General features: G+C 41.1%; 3 non-coding genes and 1 gene segment (V, D, J or C); 1 reads left to right on the forward strand and 3 right to left on the reverse strand.

The window, feature by feature from the left end:
• Positions 1-3,503: 3,503 nt before the first annotated feature.
• trnar-acg (transfer RNA arginine (anticodon ACG)) lies at positions 3,504-3,576 on the reverse strand. The gene has a single exon. It is a non-coding gene; the product is annotated as a tRNA-Arg (tRNA).
• A 2,339-nt stretch (positions 3,577-5,915) lies between these two features.
• LOC132884362 (T cell receptor alpha variable 36/delta variable 7-like) lies at positions 5,916-6,475 on the forward strand. The segment is given in 2 exon segments: positions 5,916-5,955; positions 6,108-6,475. Coding segments are annotated over 2 exon segments (408 nt in total).
• Positions 6,476-17,013: 10,538 nt separating this feature from the next.
• trnaw-cca (transfer RNA tryptophan (anticodon CCA)) lies at positions 17,014-17,085 on the reverse strand. The gene has a single exon. It is a non-coding gene; the product is annotated as a tRNA-Trp (tRNA).
• Positions 17,086-20,993: 3,908 nt separating this feature from the next.
• trnar-ccu (transfer RNA arginine (anticodon CCU)) lies at positions 20,994-21,066 on the reverse strand. The gene has a single exon. It is a non-coding gene; the product is annotated as a tRNA-Arg (tRNA).
• Between the last annotated feature and the right edge of the window lie 735 nt (positions 21,067-21,801).

Here is a 21,801-nt window from a genome sequence, read left to right on the forward strand (position 1 = left end):
AACAGCACAAGAACAAAAACTCTAGAGCCTCAGCCGACTCTGCCAGAACACAACATCACTGACTTCAAGTACTGTTTCCTATCAGGAGAGGGGGCACTGCAGGCATTGTGAGAGGAAGCAGGAAAGGGGAAAGTGCAGAGGGACACAGGCGAGGCTAGCGGCTCATCCAAATAGACCAGCAGTACCATCCATCATATTCGCCAATGTTCATTCCATAGACAATAAGATGGATCATGTACACCTTCTGAGAGCCACCCAGTGCAACACGAGAAAATGTGTTTGTATTTTCAGAGAAACATGGCTAAATAACACCATCCCGGACTCCGCCATACAGCTAGACTGGCTAATGTGCCACATAGCTGATGGAGCCTGGGAAGTGGGAGGTAAGACCAAGCAATGCTCAGTGTCGGGATATGATAGTGGTTTCTAAACACTGTTCAGCTCTGATGGAGTTTATGATCATGAAGTGCTGAACTTTTTACCTGCTGATGGAATTTACAGCTATTTTGTTAGTAACTGTATACATTCCACCCAGCACTAATAACAGCAACAGAGAGGCAGCACTAAGTGAACTGTACCAAGCTATCAGTGAGCAAGAGCCAGCCCGCCCAGATAGATTTCTTATTCTTGCTGGGGATTTTAACTCTGCCAATCCAAAGTCTGTTTTACCCAAGCTACACAAACATGTTGATTTCCCGACAAGAGGAAATAATACACTGGACCTTGTTTTCACTAACAACAAAGGAGCATACAAGGCTGCCCCCGTCCCCCACCTCAGACTCTCTGAGCACATCACAGTTATGCTAAAGCCAGCATACAGGCCAAGGGTGAAAGTGACCAAATCAGTTCTGAAAGAGATACGTGTGCAGCCAGAGGTGCTCCTTCTGCACTTCAGAACTGTTTTGACATTACAGACTGGGACAGTGATGCAGGCAGCCATGTACAACCAAAACATCGACCTACTAACCCTTCACACACCTTCTTCAGTCTTCTGCCTTCTGGAAAAAGGTACCAAAGCCTCCAAGCTAGCTCCACCAGACTGGCGAACAGCTTTATATACCATGCTGTTGGGATGCTGAATTCTCTCTCTCTCCCCTGTCTCCAAATAACTCAGTCTGTTACTCCAATTCATCTGTAGTATTGTCAAGTAATAAAGCACTTATCACTTTATGACACTTCCTCACCTCAACATCTGCTCACTACTCATCCTGTAAATGGATCATGATTTGCATATTGCAGATACTCCCATATCCTTAGCCATTTTGCACTATTACTATTACCATTTGCACTAATACAATTTGCACTATTTCTGCTTGTGTGGTATTGTATGTGTGTGCTTTTTTTAAGATCAATGCTTGTTTTGTTTGTGTATTTATGTTTACACCGAGGGTCTTGGAGAAACAATATTTCAATCTGTGAAAAAGCCTGTTTGCATTGATCCGTCCTCCGTTGCATAGTTGCTCTGTTCACTAGATAAGCACTAGTGCTCCCTTTTTAGTGAGCTCAGTCAGCAGGCTGGTAAAGTGCAAAAAATTAAGAAAAACCTCCTGTAATAGCCAGCCAGCCCCAGGAACTGCCTCACCCCTTTTTTGGTCTTGAGCAGGCCACAACCACTGCATTCTTATCAATTTAGGGACGCACCTGCCCATGACCCAAGTGAAAGCCCAGATACTGTACTTCCACCCACCAAATTGCACACTTCCTTGGGTTTGCTGTGAGTTGTGCATATTTCAGTGATCTCAAGACAGCCCTTGGGTTTTGGAAATGCCACTGCCAATGTCCCTGTGTGCTCGTGACAGGAATTGAACTATGATGCAACGGCTGGAGCGCACCTCTGCAGAGCAGGGACCTAATCTGTGAGCAATGTCCACTGAGTAAGCCAGCTGGTTCACAATGTCCAGGGAGACGTGTTTGAAAATGTCAACAATGATATTCTTCACTTTCTCACCTGCTTGCTCCGGAATGCCAGACACTCATAGATTCCATCTTCTTTTATAGGCATCCAGGTCACTGCATTGTTTCTGAGGACACTGTTCTCTGTTTCTAAGATGTGGACTTTACTTTGTAAGGCGATGACTTGATTTTTCACATCTTCTACCTGTTTCCCCATAGAATCAGGGACGTCAGTGACACTTTTAATGGAATTTGTCTTATCTTTAACCTTTGCCTCAAGTGACTGCAGCCGTTTGAGAGATTCTTCTTGCATCTTTTCAATTCTTTCCATTATTATTAGCAAAAGCGAGATGGGCACAGCCTCTTTATAATCCTCGTCACTGGCACGTGTCTTCAACCTTTTGGTTGGTCATGGTCTCAGAGTTTCTAGTAGTGGCACCAAACACTGTTCCATTTTGTCTTGTAAAGCATCTGGTTCAAACTTTTCACTCAGAGACTTTCTGGCATAGAAATGCATTACAGCGCAGCTACCTTCCTCTGTTTCCATATTGACGGATAACCTGAAAAAAAGTAGCAAGTATGCTTACCAACTCCTTTCGGTTTAGTTCGTATAGTGATATGTTCACTTCTCCTTTAGTTAGCAGGTTCACTGAATGGTTAACTTGAGGCACTAGTTGGATAACCGTGAATAAAATGAAAGAAAACAAGGATTAAAAAATTGTTTCTGAGCGAGGTCCTTGTAGTAGCTATTTAGTTTATCAATTAGGTTCATTCTAATTAGCCCTTAAGCATATTTAGCAATTCAGCACATTAGGTTTCGTTTATCATGTTGCGGAGCTCCACAAATCACATGTTACACTGACACCATGTTGGCTGCCCCCCTGTTGCTCTTCTTCTTCACAAGCAACTTGGCTTGTATATTTGTCCCCCTCTTTCTCCGTGGCTATAGGTTCTAAATCATCCTCAGACAGCCAACCAAAGATTGAGGACGAATTTGAAGAGCCTTTTTGTCTCATTCAAAAGAATTGGTTTCAAGAACGGACACCACTGCAGAGAATAGTATAGAGTCCATGTGGACACAAAAAAGGCATTGGTGCACATGACGTCACGCATGCAGCACCGCTAACCTGTAAATCACTGCGATCTAATAATGGTGGAAAAGTTTAGTGATTTTTGGAGCAGAATTCATATGCAAATATTTATTTTTCGAACCAATTTTTTATTTATATGCTAACTTAGAAGAAACCTTTATTTGTCACATGCACACTTCAAGCACAGTGAAATTTATCCTCTGCATTTAACCCATCTGAAGCAGTGAACGCATGCACACACACCTAGAGCAGTGGGTAGCCACACGACAGCGCCCAGGGAGCAGTCAGAGGTTAGGTACCTTGCTCAAGGGCACTTCAACCCAAGGCCACCCCATGTTAACCTAACTGCATGTCTTTGAACTGTGGGGGAAACCGGAACACCCGGAGGAAACCCACGCAGACACAGGGAGAACATGCAAACTCCACACAGAAAGGCCCACACCAGCCACTGGGCTCGAACCCAGAACCTTCTTGCTGTAAGGCAAAAGTGCTAACCACTATGCCACCCTTTAAAGTTTTCGAGCCAGCCAGGAGTCGAACCTAGAATCTTCTGATCCGTAGTCAAACGCGTTATCCATTGTGCCACTGGCCCTATAACTTAACTACCATAAGTATAACTTGACAGAGCACCATGTACAGACCATTTCACATGCTCATTCACACATAGGGACATTTTATCCCAGCAAATTTCCTACAGTCTTGTTTATTTTGGAGGTGGGAAGAAACTGAAGAACCCATGTGGGGTGAACATGTAAAACTGCACGTGTCACAGTGCTGCCAGTAAAACAAATACTCATCTCATCATCTCTAGCCACTTTATCCTGTTCTACAGGGTCGCGGGCAAGCTGGAGCCTGTCCCAGCTGACTACGGGCGAAAGGCGGGGTACACCCTGGATAAGTCACCAGGTCATCACAGGGCTGACACATAGACAACCATTCACACCTACGGTCAATTTAGAGTCACCAGTTAACCTAACCTGCATGTCTTTGGACTGTGGGGGAAACCGGAGCACCCGGAGGAAACCCACGCAGACACGGGGAGAACATGCAAACTCCGCACAGGAAGGCCCTCGCCGGGGCTCGAACCCAGGACCTTCTTGCTGTGAGGTGACAGCGCTAACCACTACACCACCGTGCCACCCCTACTATTTAACTATAAAGCACTAAATGTGCTTGATCTTGCGCCACAGTACCTGAATGAATTTCTGGTCCTTCATGACTTGCCACACTGACTTAGATCAAAAGCTGCAGGCTATCTGCTGGTAGCTCAAATAGTTAAGGCTCCAGCAGAGGGACAGCCTTCTCTCACAAATCCCCACAGTTATGGAACAGCCGTACAAGTCTTGTTCGGGTCTCAGACACAGTCTCATTGTTTACGTCTTGGCTGAAAATATATTTGTTTAGTCAAGCCTTTTGTTAACAGCTTTTTATTACATAAAGTAGCAGATCTGGAGGGTTCCTGGGCAGAGAGTGTTTTGATAAGTGTTTTGAAGAGTGTATTGAAGTGCCCTTGACCAAGGCATCTAACCCCCAACTGCTCCACAGACTGCTCTGGGTATGTTGTACATTGTGGCAGTGGGGGCGTGGTCAAGCGTCGGTCTGTGACAGGAGGGTGGAGTCAGGGAAGGTAAGTGGCAGAATCACTACACCTGATTGTGGTAATCAGAGCGGGTGGGTGGAGCACAGAAGTACGGCAGGCCAGAACTGAGTTCCAAAAACTCTTTTTATTTGCACTTTTCAGTCGAAAACACACTCTACCAGCCACATGCATACACACACACATAAGTCATCTGGTCGGGGAGAGAGCTCTCTCCCTCTGCTCTCTCTCTCCTTACAGAGGGCGCGGTCACTGGGGAAGACACACAAACACAGGTTAACTAACATCAGGTGTGGTGATTCTGCCACTTACCTTCCCTGACTCCGCCCTCCTGTCACAGACCGACGCTTGACCACGCCCCCACTGCCACATACATCAATCTGTGAAATGTCTGTAATGTAATGTAATGGTAAAATGGGATGTTTGGATGCTGCCCCCCTTACACGTTCATTGAGGTTTGTTGACGGTAGAATGGCCTTATGTACACCCTCAAGTCTCTGTTACGTTCTGACTCTCCCTTTTAGTTATGCTGTCATATTTAGTCTTGCCAGAGTCCCCACTTGCACTCAGCACACAATGTTCACTGTTCGTAACCATTACATGACAGTGAGCATACCTAACAATCTGTGTTTCTCTCTCTCTCTCGTGCTACACATGCCACTCCTGAGATACCAGTGATGATGATCGGATGCGTTACTTAGTTCTCATCACTTCACTTCTCTGGAGGATGACCCCTTATGGACAGCCTAAAGATCCACTTAGAAGATAGTGTTGGAGAAAAAACAGTTTTGCTACGATGGCTCAGGACTGCAGTTGCCATGAATAGTTTTGCACTCAAGTTTCAATCAGTAAACAGTTAATAACTTCAACAAAATAGACTTCATGCCAAAGCTACAATGAATTTCCTGGTTACCCGGTTGCCCCTTTTCACTATATAGGACACAGTTATAGAAGTGAGGTATTTATAATCCCACTGTCTGTTTTCACCCAAATGAGGATGGGTTCCCTCAAGGTTTCTTCCTTTTGTCATCTCAGGAGTTGTCACTGTCACCTCAGGTTTGCTCAGTCGGCATAAATTTATATCTGGCTTTTATATAGTTCTGTAAAGTTGCTTTGCGACAATGTCTATTGTTAAAAGTGCTTTACAAATAAAATTGAATTGAATGTAAAGCCAGGATGCTGCAGCAACTCAACAATCTGACAACACTGTACATGACACTGTCATGTGATGTTGTGGGGCGGAGCTTCATGATGCTTCTTGAACCTTTCTGATGTTTCCATATTAGCTTACAGAAAGTCCTCAGAATATTTTAATTCAGCTGAGACCATTCATCATGTTCACTGTTATATTAATCTGTCTGTGGCTTTCACTTGGTGAGTTTAGATTTTTTTTTTTCAAAAACATTAAGTGTTGAATTAATGATTAATTAGTCTGTGTGGTGTTAAGAAACAGCAGAATGTGGGTCTGACTTGTGTAGTTCTGGCTTGATTATGTAAAGGTTAAAACATTATGTTCTCTATGACAGGTGACTCCATGGCAGATTCAATAGAGCCACTTTTCACTCATGAAGTTGTACATGAAGGTGATGATGTCACTCTGTCCTGCAGCTACACAAAATTCACTGGTACAGTCAAGAACCTGCAATGGTACATACAGCATCCAAAATCTACACCTGAGTTCCTTCTTTATATTTATCCAAGTGGAGATCTAAGTCCCAACCGTCCCCCAAGAATGTCTGCTAAAGTTGATGAAAAGAATAACCAAGTGGATCTGCTCATCTCCTCTGCTGCTGTATCAGACTCTGCACTATACTACTGCGCTCTGCAGCCCACAGTGACAGGAAATCCAACTGCACTGTACAAAAACTTTCACACAGTTTTGTTTATACTGTAGGCAGTTCTGCTGATGAATTTGAGAAGTTTTTGATGAGAATCTCACTTTCTCTCTGAATATTTATAAAGGGATTATATTGATGCCACATGTTGTATAATAGTATCATAAAACATTAAAACAGTTTTATTATACTGAAGACAAATGAAGTAATAAGTTCCATAATTTGCATGCTCTCTGAACCTAATTTTACTGAATTCTCTCTTTTTTTAAAACTTTTTATTTATAAACCTTTTTCACATGTTAAGAACAACTAGTAAGAAGCAGTTAAGAAACAAAGCAAAAAGAAAAAACAGAGAAATAACATGAGATCATGGGATGATCAGTAAATAAACACAGATTTGCCAAATTCAAAACAAAATATCCATACAGAGAATAATTATGGAAAAACACACCAGTTACCCCACAGTTTTTCTCCCAGCTCTTTTTGGAGCCATATTATAAGGTGACCAGATTTCTGAGAAGAAAACCGGGGTCATTTTTGGTTCAGCAGTGAAAATATCATTAAAACAGCTAATGTTTTCATCTTTGTGATAAAAAGGTGCAACATTTCTGGTTTTCATGTATTTTGATCATGCATTGCATAAAAAGTGGGATTTTCCTCACTGAGTGCACTGTAGGCCGATTCTGCAACTGCTTTAGGTTCACATTCATTAAAGACAATGTGAAAATCTCTGGTATGGGTACATAGTTTACATTTATAGACTCTTAAATTGAAGGTGAGCTGAAATAGATGTTTTAGATTTATGAAAGTAAATATGTTAACTTAATTACCATATCGTATCTGCCACTAGTAATGGACAATGTATTTAAAAATATACAAAACACACTACACAATATAAATAAACAGTTTACTTCAATACAAGCAATTTTAAGGTATGGTAACATTATTATTATTATTATTATTATTATTATTATTATTGAGGATACATATGATTCCCGATCTCTTGTAGCCTAAATTGTAGCCAAAGCTGAACTGATGGCCTCACCCAAATGAGTAGCCTTAATCAAAACGTGTAGTGTGCAAAACGTGTAGTCCGCTATACATCACAACAAATTATACAGATTACTGACACTTTGGTCACATTACCATAAGCCTACAGCTTTACATAGCCAGCTACTCTGTGGCATAACACACCAATTTGTGTGTAAGTTAGCTTATGCTGTTTAAACTGTTAAAATTTTAGCTCAGCTGGATTTCTGTTATAGCAATGCTACATCTAGCAACAACTTCAGCTGACTGATTGGCGCTCACTGAGCTTTCTCCTGCTAGCATTGGCCGCAGTAGGCTACGGTTTGTTTGGTCAACCGCTACATCTCAATGCAGTGTGACAAGCAATGTTATGTCATATACAACATCGCAAAATGTAGCTTACACATTTAAAGGTTAAATAACAGATGACAAGCAATGTCACTTAGGCCTACAAGAAAAGACGATGGTTCACCTGTCCAGGAGCGAATTAAGTGGTCTGTCGAAGCTGAATAAATGACTTGAGTTTAGGCAAAGATTATAGCCCTCCGCTAAAACAGTTGTTCCTCAGGTCAACCGATCAAAATATTGGAAAGGCTATGGCCAGAGGTGTTCTAGAACATCTCTGCTATCGGCCTGAGCCCATCTTAAAGTGATCCACAAAACAATATGTGAGGCGTCTGCTGAAATCTGGTAAATGTTTCAGTATTTTTTTTTCAGGTTTGTGGTCATGGTTAAAAATGGGGACATTTCCAGAGACAGCTCCAGCTGGGGACAGTTTAACAGCATAAGCTAACTTACACATAAATTGGTGTGTTATGCCACAGAGTAGCTGGCTATGTAAAGCTGTAGGCTTATGGTAATGTTACCAACATGTGAATAATTTGTATAATGGCCCTCATTTACCAATCAAGCATAGAAACCAGGTCCAAGTGTAGAAATCAGAATATGGCAGTGTTCATGTGTGATTCATGAAACATTCCTATCTTGCCAATCACGGCATAAGACTGATCGGTCATTGATAAATGTAGCATCTGTAAATCATCGTCATTTAAATATCACACCCCTAAATATACTCAGTTGAGAGGCTGTGCCCAAGACTTTCCAACATGGAGAGGCGTGATACGTTCAAGAAGAAACATTTCTCCACCCTCCAAATAGAAGCTCAAATGTCCAATTGAACAAATTATTTCTATTTGGCAGCCAGAAAAGTAGCATCATAGAAAGTCAGAAAAATGCTATATTGAAATCACTGCTGCGGTCAACAGCATTTTGCCATCAACAACTGAAATCCAGCTGTTTGATTATTTAATTTATATATCCATGAGATATATAGCCTATATTCTGTCCATAATAATAAGGATATACTAGCTTATATCGCAAATCTTTAGATGTGGGTGAAGAAATAATTGTCAGATCTCAAACAAGCCACAAAAATTATACAGTTGTGGAGTTTCTTATTTCCTCATTTTCATGATGTTTCAGGCAGCAGTGGTGTTCAGCCTTCAGCTAGACAAACTGGTCTGGAGCCACCCACAGAGCCAAGCAACCATGAGCTGCGAGAGAGAGCATGTGCCTGATCAACTTCATTTCATTTACTAATATACATCAATTCCTGCATTTCACGTCTGCAACACATTCCAAAAAAAAGGGACAGGGAAATTTAGGGCTAGTGATGGGGTAAAACAATTAAACAATGATGTAATTTAAAACAGATGATGCCAACAGGTGATTGTATTCATGATTTGGTACAAAATCGATATCCAGGAAAGGCCTAGTCTTTGAGGAGCAAAGATGCACCGAGGATTTCCAGTTTGTCAACAAATGCGTGAGAAAATTATTGAAATGTTGAAAAACAAATGTTCCTCAAAGAAATAAAGGAAGGGATTTGGATATTTCACCCTCTACATTGCATTATATCATTAACTGATTCAAGGAATATGGAGGAGTTTCAGTGCACAAGCCTCAGCTGAACACCTGTGATCAGGGGCGTATCACCCGCGGGGGATGCGTGCGTTTCATCCCCCCCACTTTTGTTGAAACACAATTTCATCCCCCGCACTTTTGTCAGATTAAAATGACATCATTATGAAAATTATACAGCTACTATAAAATGTGTAACAAGGAAGTAAACTATTGCCATAACGTTAGACAAAAAACAGCCACGCAACGGACTCAGAACAGTTTTTCTCCCCCGAACTTGGCGGACTCGCTCAGTCACCAAAACTGTCTTGTTTGTGTCACCACTAGAGGCCAGTATTTAGTATTCCAATCGAGTACGTGGAGAAGTTTTTTTTTAATTGAAATTCAATCTCAATATAAAGCATGTGTTCAGGGCCGTAACTACCATTGAGGACACCGAGGTCATGTCCTCGGCATTTTTTTCCCACGGTATTTTTTTTTTCACTCAGAAATGTGAAATTAATATATGATGAAAATCGTTCTGACTTTGATCGGTGGAAAATTCTAAATTCAGCTTGCATCCCCCTGTTCTCATTTGTTTGTCTAAAAGTAAATCCACATAATCATTTTTAAACGAAGCTGAAATATCCGACATTGGAAACATTTCATATCAGGCAGCCTCGCGATAGTCAGCTAAGCACCACGGGATACACAAGAGCTGAGAAGTGTCTCATCAAGGTCCGACTCCGCAGCCAGTCAGTTTGTCAATTAGTCGTGGAATCTGAAAATTGACACAAGATGAAGAAGTCTACTCCACTAAAACAAAACAAACTCAGCTCTGGAAAGTCAACAAGTGAGAGAAAAAGAAAGAGGGAAGAAGGGGAGTTAATTTTGCCAGTCACTGACAGTTATGTGCCGGAATGCTTATGATCATTAACAGTGCAATTTTAATTAGCATTTCAAGCAACAACAGTCGAAGCCACTTAGCTAGATAGGATTTTCGTTTTCCAGGCGGCACAAACTCTTTTATTCTCTCTCTCGATTTGATTTGGTGCGTTTCAGATCAGAAAAGGCTGGACAGTCGTGACCTGTTGTTTATGAAGTTATTGGGTGCTGACGAGACTTGAGCTATTTTGCTAACTTACCAGACTATAGGCTAACGTGAACACAAGACACTATTGTTTTGATCATTGGTTGTATTTTCGAACGGAAATGAAAACGGGTAGCAAACTTATGTTCACATTTTATTTACAACATGATGTACCACCTCTGACTGCTTTCTGTCAATCATGAGCAGCCCAGCCGCGTTCACAGCTCCTCCTCCAATCAGCAGCTGGAGATGAGCCTCCTCTCGGGAAGTCTTGTCCCGCCCCTCTTACTGACTCCCATCTCCAGTGAGGCTCAGTCTCCGAATGGAGCGTTTTAGTCGGTTTTGTCCAATAACCGTCTAGTATTTTGCTATTGAAAAGGGCAGATATTTTTTAAAAAGCAATTGAAGTCCATTCAGGCTCGGCTAGATTGCGTTGTCACTCTCACTCACTCACTCACACTCTCTCTCTCTCTCTCTCTCACACACACACACACAAAATACTTTTGTGATCGTGCAGTTTTGAAATTGTTAAAATAAACATGTTCACCTACATGTTCATCTTGTTGGGCTTGTGATTTTGACTCGTTTCCAAAATGTATGAAAAGTCACCATATTAGGACATTTTTTTTGGCAAATAAGATGTATCGCAATGTTTGACCTCGGTATTTGAAAAATCCTGGTTACGGCCCTGCATGTGTACACTTAAGATTATAACCCAGTACATGTTGCATGCTCATATAAGAGTATTTTAAAGAACTTAACATTACATCTCACATGTAGTCAAAAAACATAAAACAAACAAGACAAACACAAAACAAAGAAAGAAAGAAAAAGAGAAAGAAAAGAACAAAGAAAGAAAAAAAACCCACTGCCATCTACATAGCCAAGTCTCTTTGTACTAACACAACTACCACAGACAATAAAAATAGGACAGTAATTTCATTTCTACATGTACAAGGGCTGTTAGATAAAATTGCAGATAATATTTTTAAGGACAGTTGCTTTCTTACTTGTCATTTTATTAAGTGAATTCCAGTATGTATTAAATTCTGTTTTAAATACTATAAAGTGAGGGAACGTTTTTAGATATCTGGTTTTATGAATAAAGAATTTACCTAAAATTATAACAACATTCACCATGTAATTCTCTTCTGAGTTTCTCCTTGTGGTGCCAAAAAGAATTTCTTCAGCTGTAAGTCTAGGTCCAGATATTGCCAACCAGTTCTTCACAGCAACCCAAAAACTTTGTGTTCCCAAACAATCACTGAAAATGTGTACAGTTGCATCTATTTCTTTCTTACAGAACACACATAGCTCTAAATCAATATTAAATCTGTGGTGTAGCAATTCTTTTGATGGATATATGTTATTAATGGTTTTAAAATGCACCTCTTTTGCTTTTGGTGGAATTGGGAACTTCAAATATTTAGTTCTGAGTGAGACTAACTGGCTTTCAGTAAAAGAAGTTGTATTTCTTATTGGTCTCACCGGGTGAAACTCTTCTCGGAAGCATTCTCTTATAAACTTGTTTGTACTTTTAATATCTAGTAGATGCACACCTTTCACAATTAAATCAGGCAACTTGGGTTGTAAACTGTCATATTTCAAATAGTTTTGGATAGTTTTAATCAAACCTTCAGGGATAGCTTTAATGACATTATGAAATTGTCGTTTCGGGGGGGGGGGGGGGGGGAATGTAAAACCATACTTAACACAAAATGTATTATAAGAAAAAATGTTCCCTTCATCATCCAAAATATTCAATATGGAACAAATATTCTTCTCTTTCCATTCTTTTATATACTAGGATTTACGACTCAATGTAACATATCTATTGTTCAAAATAGGGGAAGAATGGGGTGTGAAATTGTGCTTGTAGATAAGTTTCCAGTACATTAGAACTTGCTGGTGAAAGTCTGACAATTTGATTGGTAATTTTGAAATGGCAAAGTCACATGACAGGAGATAAGGCAAGCCACCAACTCTACTAAAGATCAGTCTGGGTATACAGTACCAAAAGGCTTCACTCTTCTTCAAGTACTCCTTAATCCAGTTAAGTTTAATCATGCCATTTAAACAGTTAAAGTAAATAACTTTTAACCCCCCCCCCCCCCCTCTTTAAAGTCCTTGACAATGTATGCTTTCTGTAAATAGTGAGTTTTATTCCTCCATATAAAGCTGAAATTAGCTTGATTAACAGCTTTAATTTCATCTTTTGGGATGGCTAAGGAGTGTGAAGGATAGATGCACCTAGATAAAAATTCCATTTTTGTTAGGTACACCCTGCCAAAAACAGACAAGTCTCTTTGCTGCCATATGTCCAGCCTTGTTTTCCCTTTCTGAATGGTGTCTGTTATATTAAGCTTGATTCTTCTCTGTTTGTCAAGTATTTTATTTCCCTTTTAACTGGTATACTATTAATGACCAACTCTTCACATTGTTTGATAGGCATGAGCTCACATTTGGTGATATTAAGGCATAAACCTGAGGCTTTGGAGAACATTTCAATCCCTTTAATCGCCACTGGGATTTGATGTTTATCCTTCAGAAAAATTGTTGTGTCATCTGCTAATTGACTTATGACTATATCTGTATCAAGCACACGGAGTGCTGTTAGTTCTGTGTAATTTTTAATATGAATAGCCAACATTTCTACTGCCAAGATAAATAGGTATGGGCTAATAGGACAGCCTTGTCTTACCCCTACTTGAATTGGAAAACGTGTGGTTGTTCCGCTGGGTAGAGCAACCACACTATTTATGTCCTTGTAACATGTCTTGACAAAATTACAGAATCCATTCCCAAAACCAAAGTATTCAAGAGACTGAAAGAGGAAGTTATGTTCTAAAGTATCAAATGCTTTGAAAAAATCTAGAAACAGTATAAAACCTTCATTTTCTATCATATCACTGTAATCTATAATGTCCAGAATTAACCTGATGTTATTATGAATAGATCTATTCTTCATAAAGCCTGACTGAGACTCACTAACACATTGTTCAATACCTGTTTTAAGACGGTTTGCAAAAACATAAGTTAAAATCTTGTAGTCTGTTGTGAGAAGTGTAATAGGTCTTCTATTATCTAAAACCAGTGAATTTTTCCCTGGTTTGGGAATTAGTATTATAATACCTTGTTTCATGGATGGGGAAAGTGTGTGGCTGTTTAATATTTCAAGGAATGTATGGAAAAGAAAATGGTGCACGTCTGGCCAAAAATGTTTGTAGAAATTGGCAGTTAAGCCATCAACCCCCGGGGATTTGTTAATTTTAATTTTACTGATAACTGCATCCATTTCTTGAATCTGTAACTCTCCATCACAAGTGTCCCTGAATACTTCTGTAATTTGTGGAATGTGGTGTTTAATACCTTCAAAGAAAGTGAGTGTCTCGTTCTCTGAGAACTTGGAAGTATACAGTTGGCTATAGAAGGTTAGAATCTCTTTAGAAATAACCCCTTGATCCTTGCATAGGTTATTATCAATCAGTAAAGATCGTATTTCATTCCTTTGCTGTCTGGTTTTTTCAAGGCGACAAAACTATGCTGAGTTTTTTTCCCCCTCTTCTATCTACCTAGCCCGAGATCTAACACAAGCACCCTTGGCTTTTCTTGCATACATATCATCCAACTTTGTCTGCAGAGTCAATAGAGTTTGTTTGTCATTATCTGTAAGTGTGGGCTTGTTGCATGTGGCATTCAGCTCCTTAATGAGCTGCAGTTCCTCTTGTCTTTGAGACTTTTTAAGATTTTTACTGTAAGCGATTGAATATTGTCTTATTTTATACTTACAGAATTCCCATTTCAGTATGTATGAGGAAAAATCCTCCATATCCATAACCTCTTTTATAAGTTGCTTGACACCCGTACAGTAACAATCATGTGAAAGTAACTCTGAGTTGAATTTCCAATAACCCTTAGAATGAAATTGTGGTTCAGGGGGTTTTAGTACCAGAGAGATAACTGAATGATCTGTTAATGGAGCTGCTGACATTCTTACATCAGACACCAGTCCTAAAAGAGGGTCTGATAGCAACCAGTAATCCAACCTAGACAGATGACTCCCATTTGGTTGAAACCAAGAAAATTGTACTTTGTTACCATTGTAGTGCCTCCAGGCGTCTTGTAGCGCATTTGAATGGCAGAATTCTTGAAATGTCTTATTTGGTGAATAAGTATGGCCTCTTGGGGGAGACCTATCCAACCATTCATCATTTACCAAATTAAGATCCCCTCCTATTAATACATTTTCACATTGGTAAGATAGTTTGCATCTCTCTATTTCGTTTGTCATGTCTTTTAACAAGTCCAAATTCTTCTGTCTGTTGTTGTACCCATACACATTCAGCAAAATGAGCCTTGAGCCATTTAAGTGACTCAAAAATAGTTTTTACCAACTCAGAGTGATTTCCCGCCTCAAATCCTTCCTATCTCATAACGATCTTGAAATAGTCATCCATGCTTTTATCACATCACGACTGGATTACTGCAATTCCCTTTATCTTGGCCTCCCTCAAACCTCACTTAGACGTTTACAGCTGGTCCAAAACGCAGCTGCACGTCTGTTAACTGGCACCAGGAGACGTGAGCACATCACTCCCATTCTGGCCTCCTTGCACTGGCTCCCAGTCTTTTTCAGAATACAATTTAAAGTCTTATTATTTGTTTTTAAAGCACTCAGTGGGCTGGCCCCAGCCTACATCAATGACCTTTTACAGCCCCACTCAGTCCAAAGGTCTCTAAGATCCTCTAACACAGGGCTTCTTCATGTACCTCGCTCGCGGCTGAAGCAGAGAAGTGACAGAGCTTTTTCTGTTGCTGCTCCACGTCTCTGGAATCAGCTCCCACCGGACATTAGATCTGCTCCCTCCATCTCTGCCTTTAAATCTAGGCTAAAAACCCATCTCTATTCCTTGGCCTTTCACTAACCATCAGCTTATTGTTGTTATCATTATAGTTTTATTTTATTTATTTCTTTTTCTTTTTCTTTTTGATCATTTGTCTTTTAATACTGACTCTGTACAGCACTTTGGTCAGTGCATGCTGTGTTTAAATGTGCGATACAAATTAAGCTTACTTACTTACTTACTTACTAAGTCCATCACTGCAATCAACCAATGTCCATGTTCGTCTGCCTTCACATACAAGTGTTTCCCAGAACAGTTATTTAGCAAAATTGCCACTCCTTCTGACCGTTCTGTGCCATGACTGAAAAAATCTTTTCTCCCCATTGTTGTGTCCAAAACGTTTCATCCTCCCTCATAGAATGTGTCTCCTGCATAAACGTGAAAGTATTTTTCTGCTTTTTGCAAAACAAAAACAAAGCTTTCCTTTCCGTGTTGTCTTTAAGACCCCTTACATTTAGAGATGTAACTGAAACTTCTGTGGTAAACAACGACATAAATAAAAGAACGATGGACAAAAAAATAAAAGAAAAGAGCCAAACAGGCTACTCTAGTGGCTTTAAATCAAGCACCTGCCGTCAAAAGTAACGCTAAGTTTTTAACTTCAGCAACGCCCCTAATAAACATTTTCCTCCCTTTACATTTTATCGTAGTCAGCTGGTATACCCGATCACCTTTCCTATTCCTGAATGCGTTGTCCGTTGATGAATCCGAAGGGTCCTCTGAAGAATGCCTTCATTCCCTGCTGTCTCGCTCTTTCAATCTTTGGCCAGAGCGCATTGCGAGCATCTCGTTCCGCTGTGGTGAGGTCCTCTTTGAAGCGTACCTTCCTCTCGGCGCACACCCTGTCGTCCTTCGCTTGTTTCCAAAGTGCGTCGCGGTGGGTTCTTGAGGTGAATTGTAAGATGATCTGACGAGTCTTTCCTGGTTTCGGTTTCCCCAGTCTGTGAACAGTGTCCAGAATTATGTCCATTTTGTGTGACCATTCTGGTATCATCCTTGTTATTAGCTCTGCTACCTCCTGTTGGGTATTCTCGCCCTCAGTTTCGGGGAGCCCATTTAGACAGAGGTTCCATCTTCTTTGATATCGCTCCAATTCCTCAGTTTTTTCTTTCAGCTCCAAATTCTCCTTCTGAAGCTCCCACACCGCAATTTCAAGCACTTTAGTCTTTTCTTGTCCCTCTTTGATGTTCGCAGCATTAAACCCCGCTGCCTTTGCGACGTTAGCTATCATGATGTTGTTCTGTTTTAGCTGTGCACCGAAGTCCTCTACTAATGCCGTTAAGTTCTGGGTAGCAGCTAGGACGTCCACATTAGACACGAATTCCGGCTGTAGTTTCGGCATTCCCTTCTGTTTCTTAGCAGAGACAGTGACATTGGATGGAGGGCTGTGTTGTCTTCTTACCACAGAGCAAGTTGCCTCCATATCCTCCGTTTCTTCTTGGCGAACGTTAACCGATGCTTGGCTCACCTCGGCCCCTATTTCCAGCGTCGACTTTATTTCACTTCCCGAGGCTTTAACTTCCTCGAACATCATTTTTCTGGCTTTGGCTGACTGAAAACAAGGTAAACGTTGGGAGAATATTTTGATTTCGTTGCAATTTGGGACTAGGCTTGCAGAGCATACCAAAGGCTCAACTACTCAGCACGCCATCTTGCCAGAAGGTCCAAATAAGCTTGACCTCGACGTGATTTGAACACGCAGCCTTCTGATCTGGAGTCAGACGCGCTACCGCTGCGCCACGAGGTCCCTGAGTACATGGAGAAGTAGAACTTGTTTTTAGGCTTTTGTGTGATCACGTTGGGGATAATTACAGTTTTTTTCAATTGCTAACAAGCGTTTACCCATACTTATGATACTTTTTCTAAACTCTCAACACAGACTGACACCTACGGCACACAGTTGGCCAAATGGTTAATTTTCTTCTCAAAAGCACATACTGTTAAATATATACCAAAGATTCTTTTCAAAATAGAGCAAATCTTTTTCTGTACATACTAACTTCCCCAAAACACAAGAATTCTGACTCAAAATTAAATACTTATGTCAAACAATAACATTTGTTTTCACTTCACAAGTTACATGGAGTCTATCAAAGTACACCAGGTTTCAAAATACTGGATATTGTTGACATTACAAAAAGTGCATAGACTTTTCTGTTTCAGTTTTATGTAAATGTACTGTATTTCCATGCAAAAATGCAATCCACTGTTTTACCCCAAATATCTTGTATGTTGACATGTAATAGTCACATTCAAAAGAATTTCAGTAAAAAGCAAATCGATTTTTTTCCTTTACTGTTTACAGTACCTACTTCAGTAGGTACATTTGAAATACTGTGACAGAACAGAAAAAAAACAAACAAAAAAATAACACAAAAGGTCAATACTTCCAAATAAAAATGTCCAGATACGTAAAGCAGAGAAACAATCAAACAATACAGCAAAAAAATCCATCTCTAATCTCTTCTATCATCTGGGTTTGGCCACATGTTTTCATCTACATCACATCTTATGTCTTCCAAGGCAATACACCTAGGGTAAAAACGCTTTGAGTGCCGGATCCAGCCTTGGCAGTCTTCCGCTGTTATGTCCCTACAGCCAGCATCCATGGCATCCAGGAGGGTCATTTGATCATGTGGCCGATGGTCATACACATTCCACCTCCATGCCGAGAAGAATTCCTCTATCGGATTTAGGAATGGTGAATATGGTGGAAGGAAGAGGCGTACAAATCTTTGGTGGTCCCTGAACCATGCCGTCACTGCCTGTGAGTGGTGGAAAGCAATGTTATCCCACGTGATCACGAAGGTGCTGATGTTGTCACCCTCATCATATTGTTTTGGAACCAGTTGCTGGTGAAGGTCATTCATGAATGCAATGAGGCGCTCTGTGTTGTAAGGCCCGACCTGAGACCTGTGCAGAAGTAAGCCTGTATGTGCTATTGCTGCGCACATAGTGATGTTGGCACCCCTCTGCCCTGGTACATCAACTGTAGCCCTGTTTCCTATTACATTTCTTCCACGACGACGCCTTTTTGACACATTGAAGCCAGCCTCGTCGATGAAGATAAATTCGTGAGGGACCTGGTTGGCCTCCAATTCCATGACTCTCTGAAACAAAGTTCATTTACGTAAGTCAAATTACAGTATTACTGTATACCATACTGTATTGTAATGATTACAGTAGTGGTCAGCAAACAGAATTGAATATAGAATTGAAAATACAGTATACCTGCACATACAGCCTTCGTAGATCCTTCACTCGATCACTGTTCCGATCGAACGGTACAGTGTAGAGCTGCTTCATTCGCACTCTGTGTTTTGATAGTGTGCGTGCAATGGTAGTGAGACTGATGCTGTTGATGTTCTCAAACACTTCATTTTCGTCAACAATTCTGGCCTGAATTTCGCGCAGTCTGATTTCGTTGTTTGCAACAACCATTGCCACAATGGCCAGCTCTTGGTCATTGTTCAGGAGCCTTCCTCTTCCCCCAGAGCGAGGAAGGCGTTCCATCCTTTACAGTAAAATACAGTAAAGGGAAAATACAGTATGTAAAAACACAAAATTACCACAAATACTTACTGTATACAGTAATTTACCAATGAAAATAGACACAATCCATGTAAATACGTACCTGTTGGTTTGTTGAAATATGCGAACAATACTGGCAACTGTTGACCTTGGCACATTGGGCTGCACCCTTTCACCTGCCTCTCTTAGGGACAGACCATGATTTACCACATGGTCAATGACAGTGGCACGGATTTCATCAGTCACCACCATTCGTGCAGCTCTTCTAATGCCTCCACCACGCATCCTGACCCCTCTACCATGCCCTCTCCTCTGGCCTGCTCCTCTTACTGGGCCCACACCTATTACCGGGGCTGCACCTCTCACTGCACCGGCACCTCTTCTTGCAACATCTGCCCTTCTTCCTTCAGCTACCCCTCTTCCTGCATCCCTTCCTGGGCCTGCACCTCTCCCTTGGCCCCTCACTCTTAGTCTTCCTCGTCCAGACATTCTCTTTCTGCTTACTCCATTACAAGCATTACTCCACAAAGGCCTCCTTTTGTAAGTGTCTACATTTGAGCCATACTATGATCAGCTGTGGTTGGTCCAATTTACCCAATAAATATCTGCTGTCAATTATTCAATTACATATTTGTCAATCAGCTGAGATATATCGTTTTTGAACTGATATCATTGCTGAGGGAAGTGTATTTTTGCTGTATGTATAGTTTGGAATATTGTTTTTGCTATTTTGGGAAGTTGTGTGTTAACAATTGTAAATAATACAAAAATAGTCTATCATTTTGTTAAGACGCATATCTTGTCTGTTATGAAAATGTAAGCAATAAGGAAATGTGTTTACTGACTGCAAATTGTGTGAAAATGTCATGAAACGTCTGAATGGTATGGCCACAAAAGTGTGGTGGTGTGGTGATTGTGTGAAGAGTTTTGAAAATGTGCCACATGAGTGGACGAACGCTTGTTAGCAACTGAAAAAAACTGTAATGTCAGCACGTCCTCATTCCAGTCACAAATTGCTCACAAGGCATTTTACCCCAACTTAAGTAAGTAGACTTTTCTTTGGAAGCATGTACACTGCCAGTCGTAGCCAAGCAATTTTACACTGGAAAGCACAGCTTTGTACTGAATTTACATAGGCCGCATAATGTTGCGGTGGTTAGCAGTGTCAACTCACACCGAGCAGGGTCTGGGCTTGAGCCTAGTGGGTGACCGACAGCCTTTATGCCTGGAGCATGCATGCTCTCTTCGTGCCTGTGAGGATTGGCACCGGGTGCTCCGGGTTCCTGCCCCAGTCCCTAGACCTAGAGAAGGTCAAGCGAAAACTCTGAATAGCCCAGAGGTGTTAATGTGTCTGGGTTACCCCTGAGATAGCTCATGGGTACAGAAAATGAATGACTGTATGTGTACAATTCAGGGCACTTGATTAATTACGTTTTATGTCTTGTGCTTAAGAAGAACATGTGGAAAAAAGAAAACCATGAAATCACTCTGATTTTTCCTGATTCACTGACCAGGATCTTTGCTGCCCAAAGAGCTCTGATCTGTGAGTCGTACACATGGGTAACATACTGTGACAACAATTGGTAGATGCGGTGGGCCTTATTTCACTCCCATAATGCCTATGTGCCTGTCTGCGTGATACAAAGCACTGACCAATGGCAAACTAGTGACAGAGCACTGAAAATCAGGCCTCCTGATGGAAAATTTTCGAGGCCAGTCACCAAATTTCTAGTAAGACAGATAGATGATGTTTATTGCCTCTGCTGGGAATTTTGGGAAGAAAAGTGGCTAGAAAGAGCAGCGGACTGTCTGGGCTCTGGGCCCAGCGCGCTTCCGGTGCGCCACTCTGCACACCCCGCAGGGGTCTCGAACCCACAATCCCTGGGTCACGGAAAACGTTAGAGTAAAATTTGGCAGACTCGACAGAAGATGGTTTCGATCCATCGACCTCTGGGCCCGGCATGCTCCCGCTGCTGACCTCTCACTTTCTGTGGGTCTGGAGCCTGCAATAGCTGTCTTCTGGAAAACGTTGGAGTAAAAAGACCACCAGCTAGCAGAGGATGGTTTCAATCCATCAGCCTCTGGGTTATGGGCCCAGCACGCTCCGCCACTCTGCTGACCTCACACCCCAGATGGGACTCGAACCCATAGTCCCTGGCTTAGGAGGCCAGTGCCTTATCCATTAGGCCACTGGGGCTCTGCCACAACAGGATGAAAAAGGGCAGCCACTCAAAAATAGCTAGGTTTGTTCCTCGGCCGTCTCATCTCTGCGACAGAAACTTCTTTTGAAAATGTCATGAAACGTCTGAATGGTATGGCCACAAAAGTGTGGTGGTGTGGTGATTGTGTGAAGAGTTTTGAAAATGTGCCAAATGAGTGGACGAACGCTTGTTAGCAACTGAAAAAAACTGTAAGCTATTTTGTAGAACCATATTGAGTCCTCCTCAGTCTCCTGTGAGTGGCTAACTTTCTGGTTTTGAAGTAGGGGTACACCATTTTAATGATGCATGTCTATATCAACAACCTCCAAAACCTTGATTGATTATATGAACCTACATTGATTATATTACTGCTCTTGATTATGTCATCCAAAAATGTTAAGTTCCATTACATTATACTTAGTAGCAGCAGACACTTTTATCCAAAGCAACTTGGATAGGTTTGCTTGACATGTGCACTTAAATGTCTGTATAATATTAAAAAGTGAGTAATGTATGAATGATCTGTTCTAAGAAGGCTGAAAACATGGCTGCGAAGTAGCATGACACAAACACGTCTTAATAGTGTAGCTGTGTGTCATGTTCAGAAGAACAAACTTCACCTGTTGGACAGACAAATGATTGCTCAACAATTTGTTTCTTATAAGGAGCAAAGAAAAAACACATTTGGTTGTTTCAAACACAAATAGTGTGTCAGGGTAAAGTAAGGTTGT

The sequence above is a fragment of the Neoarius graeffei genome, chromosome 1 (assembly GCF_027579695.1).
Source record: "Neoarius graeffei isolate fNeoGra1 chromosome 1, fNeoGra1.pri, whole genome shotgun sequence".
NCBI classification, from domain to species: domain Eukaryota; kingdom Metazoa; phylum Chordata; class Actinopteri; order Siluriformes; family Ariidae; genus Neoarius; species Neoarius graeffei.